The sequence below is a fragment of the Salpingoeca rosetta genome (assembly GCF_000188695.1).
Source record: "Salpingoeca rosetta unplaced genomic scaffold supercont1.7, whole genome shotgun sequence".
Taxonomy (NCBI): Eukaryota; class Choanoflagellata; order Craspedida; family Salpingoecidae; genus Salpingoeca; species Salpingoeca rosetta.
In genome coordinates this window covers 1,656,822-1,661,821 of record NW_004754927.1, presented here as the reverse complement: position 1 = coordinate 1,661,821, position 5,000 = coordinate 1,656,822, and the positions used below count along the sequence as shown (strand labels likewise).

Here is a 5,000-nt window from a genome sequence, read left to right as displayed (position 1 = left end):
ATGCACGCGTACACACGATTGTGTTTGTGTTCGCACATGCGTGTGCGTGCGGTTTGGTGCCTACGTGCATGTGTGTCGTTACAGTGTGTGATAGGCGATGTCTGTATAGCCATTGGCCATGATTATGTCAGCGTGCGCAACACATTATTCGTCTGCTTGGAACTGCACTGTATTGGCGTCTCCTCACGCGTGCTTTCGTCGTGTTACACATGTGGATCCATGCATTGCTGCAGTTGGTGGAGTTCCTCTCCAAGCCGCAGCCATCGAACGTGTGGCCGGTCAAGCTCATGCACGCCATGGTGAACCCCAGGGCCAGCACAGCCGCCGCCCAGCCTGCTGTGCCGCAGGAGGCGAAGAACCCGGAGCCGCCACAGCAGCAGCAGCCACAAGAAGAGCAGCCGAAGCAACAGCAACCAAAGCCACAACCGCAGCCACAGGCACCCAAAGAGGCACGGTCACCGTCGCCTCCACCACCACCACCGCAGCAGCAGCAGCAGCAGCAGCAGCAGCAGCAGCAGCAGCAGCAGCAGCAGCAGCAGTCACCAGCAGCAGCTGTTGAGTCCACGCCACCACCAGAGCCAACACCACCAGCACCAGTGCAGTCGCAACCCGCCCCTGCTCCCCAGGTCGCATCAACTCCAGCGCCCCAGGAGCCAGCGAAACAACAGCAACAGCAACAGCAACAGCAACAGCAACAGCAACAGCAACAGCAACAGCAACAGCAACAGCAACAGCAACAGCAACAGCAACAGCAACAGCAACAGCAACAGCAACAGCAACAGCATCAAGTGCAGGTGCAGCAAACACACGAACAACAGCAGCAGCGGGAGGTGCAACAGGAGCAGCCAGTGGAGACGCGTGCCGCCGTGTCTGAGCCGCCACCTCAGCAGCAGTCGACACCTGTGCGGGCTGGTGGAATGGCGGCGGCACCACCGCGGCGCAGCGTGATCCAACTTGGCGGGCACGGCAACGCATCATCCACCGTCGATGGGAACGGCATCACCATGCAGATGGACAACAACACGTTCCGGTGTGTCACCTGGCATGACGCTCGTGCTGTTGTTCGTGCGCGTGTGTGTGTGCGTGTGCGTGTGTGTTTGCTGTGTTTGTGGTTTGCGCAGACAACGCATCGTGTCATGTCGCCAGCACTGTCGCTTCCAACTCACCCAACCCGTGTTTCGTGCTTGCGTGTGCATATGTGTGTGTGTTTGTGTGTTGCAGACGGGCGGCGTCGTCGCCGATGCAGCAGGCGTGGACCAGCCCAGCCGGCTCGCCACAGAAAGGTGCATGCGACAACAACGTGTGCACTGCAAGGCAGGGAATAAGTGACGACCAGCACTGTTGCACTAGCCTCACTGTACATTCACACACACACACACACACACACACACACACACACACACACACACACACACACACACACACACACACACCCTGCAGTGTCGACACGGCATGTGGACATTGTTGGTCGCCAGGGTTTTGGCAACCACATCAACGGCACGTACGAGTTCCAGCACGGCGTCGTGTACAACAACAGGCCTGTCTTTAAGCGCACGTTCACGAGCGGGATGGGCCTCTCCCGCCCAATTACCAGGGACCTGTTCCTCTACTACGATGCCGGCATGCAAGGGTGGTGCATTGCCGGTGACATTGGCGGTCAGCCCGTGTTTGCGTGTGTCAACGACTACGCTCAGCGGCCAGATCACGTCACAGCAACGTGGCTCATTGCAAACCGACATGGGAAGTTTGTTATGGACGAGTACGTCAGAGCAGGTATTGCGTCAGTGGCACGACGAGCGCATGTGCAGAAAGAGCGCGTGCGTGTGTCCATGTGTGTATGTGTGCATGCGCGCGCGCGTGTGTGTTCTCATGTGCGCATGAGCGAGAATAGACGGTGGGGTTTCGAACGCTGTTTGAATGCACGCACAGACGCGCTGGAATATTGTTCTCCTTCCTCTTCATGTGCGTGCACACGACACTGCGCCAAACACAACCTGCTGCAGTACCCATCCCAAGCCCCCCATTCTTTCCGTTCTCACACCCAACACGACCACCACCCAACACGACCACGGCGACATCACAACACTGCCCATTTCCCCGTCACCAGTGCCGTGCGACCCCAACATGTCGCCGTTCCGCCGGGCGTTGCGTGCAGGCAAAGAAATCAACTTCTTCCAGTACCGGTTGTCACAGCTGGAGCTGAATGATCTCTGTGCCGAGCTCTCACACTCCCAGTGCCGCATTGAGCAACTCAAGTCAGTCCAGCATATTGAGGAGTGGGATTGATGACTTGGGGGGTTGGGGGGTTGGAGCGGAGTGAAGTGTGTGCGATGAGGGAGTAGATGGTTCTGATTCCTTCGTTCTCTGGCTGTTGTTGTCGTTGTCGTCCTGTGAGTGGTCGCGCCATGACGCTGCAACGAGCGCAGCTGTCCCCATGATAGTCGCATGTGCTGCTTCTTCCTGGATATGCGCTCACTTTGCGGTCTACCCATACGCCACATGTCTTGTTAATTGTACGAATATATCACCACCACCACCACCATCACCAGGTTGTACCGCAACGGTCTGACGAGGAACAGTGTGATTCAAATTGCCCGCGCCCTCCAGGCCAACAACAGCATCACCCATCTCCAGTGCGTTTGGCGATGCTAATTGGGAAAGCCAGTACTTGTGCGCGGCAGTGGAAAGCTGACATGTGTTCACCTCAATCATCATCATCACCACCACCTCACTCACTCCTACCTGCGACCACCTCACTTTGCTCGCTGATGTGTAGGATTCGAGAGAACGGTGTCGACGACGACTGTGCTGATGAGATTGCAGAGGCCATCCGAAGCAACCACAAACTTCGCCTCTTCTCGTGCGTGCCACCCGCTTCACCCTTATTCTACCCCTGAACGTCTTGCCTTTTGTGTGTGTGTGTGTGTGTGTGTGTGTGTGTGTGTGTGTGTGTGTGTGTGTGTGTGTGTGTGTGTGTGTGTGTGTGTGTGTGTGTGTGTGTGCGTGTGTGGTTTGCACCTCATGCACACACGCGGTACACGGATATGATGCGCGTGCACTATGGGTGTTGTTGCATGGTCATTTGTCCTTGTCCTGCCGTCCAGTCGTGCAGAGCGCAGGTGTACTCACCGCCAGCAACAACACAATGCGCCCGTTATCACTACCACCACCACCACCACCACCACAGGCTGCGGCACAACAAGATCACGAGCCAGGGCGCCAAGTGGTTGGCGGAGGCCGTTCGCTCCAACCGCACACTCGTCGGCCTCTCGTAAGCGCTGCGCTGTGCTTAACAGCAGCAGTTGCACATGCAATGTCACATCTTGGCCTTGTTTCTCCTCTGCGTTTGTCTCTGGTGTCGGATCAATGCTTCAAGTAGCATCCCTACTGCCACAAGATCCCCACTCACTACACACCACGCAACACCCTGCTACACCTGCAACACAACCACCACCGTCGTGCACCACAACCACCAACCACCACCGCCATTGATCACGACCACCACGCACCTTTTCAGGTTGCGGGACAACCAGATTGATGACCCTGGTGCAGAAATGTTTGCAGATGCACTCAAAGTCAACACCACGCTCAAGGGCCTCGCGTGAGTGCAGACATCCGCATCCATGCTGTCGTCGTTTGTGTAGTGCTTGTATTCGTGCTTGTATTCGTGCATGTGTGTGCATGTGTGTATACGTGTGTGTACGTGTGTGTACGTGTGTGTACGTGTGTGTGTGCGTGTCTCGTGCTGCTTTGAATGGCTGCCGATCAAACCCTACTTTACTCACACCGACACGTCATGCTCATATGTATGGGACCAGGCTGTATGACAACAAGATCAAGCCTACGACCGCGCGCAAGCTGAAGAAGCGCGTGAGCAAGTACTCCTCGTGTTCATTTGAGATTCGGCCACCGGCCATCTGATCAACCACAAGTCACATCACACAGCCACACCACACAACAAGGATATACCACGACACTTTCGCCATGACGCTTTCTGACTCTTGTTTGCTTTCACTCGTGTTTCGTTGGAGGCTCTTCAGCCCTCTCGCCCGCTCATGGTCGATTGATTGCATTGTGCTGACAGTGCAGCGTCAACGCTTTACTTATCATACACACGCCGTAACACGACCGTAACGGGTGGGAGAGACATCAAAGTACCATGGGCAGTTGTTACACACAGACACACACACAGACACAGGCACACAGACACAGACACAGACACAGACACACACACAGACACACACACACACACACACACACACAGACACAGCACACACAGACACGGACAGGCACACAGACACACAGCACACACATATCAAGATACACACAGACACGGACAGGCACACCGACAGACAAAATCAAACAACCGCTTCGGCTAGGTGAGGATGCCACTGTGCAAGATGGAGCCGTCCTCCATGCGAATGTACGTCTCGATATGGGGCGAGTCCTCACTCAGCACAATCACGCGCGCACCGCGACGCCAGTGGCCGTACCCGCCATACCCACTGTTGTGTGCGCGCGTGTGTATGTCGCGTGTGTTGTGTGCAACATGAGACGAAGCGTGCTGTGACGATGCACGGGAGGGAGTGGAAGTTAAAAGTTCACTCACGTGTGTCGCCCGTAGCAAAGCCACAACCCGGAGAGGCTGCAACACCAGTCGTTGCCGTGGTTGTGGCCCACAAAGACAGCCTGCACATCGCTCTTGTCAACAAACGCACGGAACAAGCCCGTATCACGCGCCTGCACATCCACGTACGTGTGAGAGTAAGCGCGTGTTGTTGTTGTTGGTGGGGGAGGGCGCACAGTGCGTGGAGCTCTCACTTTCACAAACACACACAGACAGACACAGACAGACACAGACACAGACAGACACACAGACACACACACACACACACCCTCTCAATGGCGAGGACCATTTCGCGTGCCAGTATCTGAGCCGCACGCTCACCTGCGGCGTCACATCGTCATGGTGCATGCCAAAGCAGCCCTCCCCAGATGCA

General features: G+C 56.1%; 2 protein-coding genes across 2 annotated transcripts in view; one reads left to right on the top strand and one right to left on the bottom strand.

The window, feature by feature from the left end:
* PTSG_12019 (uncharacterized protein) overlaps positions 1 to 4,128 on the top strand; it is a 5,627-nt gene extending 1,499 nt beyond the window's left edge. Inside the window, exons 4-12 of the mRNA XM_004995923.1 lie at positions 234 to 1,030; positions 1,222 to 1,283; positions 1,441 to 1,773; positions 2,108 to 2,255; positions 2,550 to 2,633; positions 2,777 to 2,860; positions 3,188 to 3,271; positions 3,518 to 3,601; positions 3,819 to 4,128. Of these exons, the coding sequence (XP_004995980.1) occupies positions 234 to 1,030; positions 1,222 to 1,283; positions 1,441 to 1,773; positions 2,108 to 2,255; positions 2,550 to 2,633; positions 2,777 to 2,860; positions 3,188 to 3,271; positions 3,518 to 3,601; positions 3,819 to 3,921 (1,779 nt within the window). The 3' untranslated portion in view covers positions 3,922 to 4,128. The remainder of the gene's footprint in view (positions 1 to 233; positions 1,031 to 1,221; positions 1,284 to 1,440; positions 1,774 to 2,107; positions 2,256 to 2,549; positions 2,634 to 2,776; positions 2,861 to 3,187; positions 3,272 to 3,517; positions 3,602 to 3,818) is intronic.
* A 453-nt stretch (positions 4,129 to 4,581) lies between these two features.
* The window catches only part of PTSG_12018 (uncharacterized protein), a 2,400-nt gene continuing 1,981 nt past the window's right edge, over positions 4,582 to 5,000 (bottom strand). The window contains exons 5-6 of the mRNA XM_004995922.1: positions 4,949 to 5,000; positions 4,582 to 4,740 (exon numbers count right to left, since the gene is read on the bottom strand). The exon at positions 4,949 to 5,000 is cut by the window's right edge and continues 14 nt beyond it. Coding sequence (XP_004995979.1) covers positions 4,606 to 4,740; positions 4,949 to 5,000 — 187 coding nt within the window. The 3' untranslated portion in view covers positions 4,582 to 4,605. The remainder of the gene's footprint in view (positions 4,741 to 4,948) is intronic.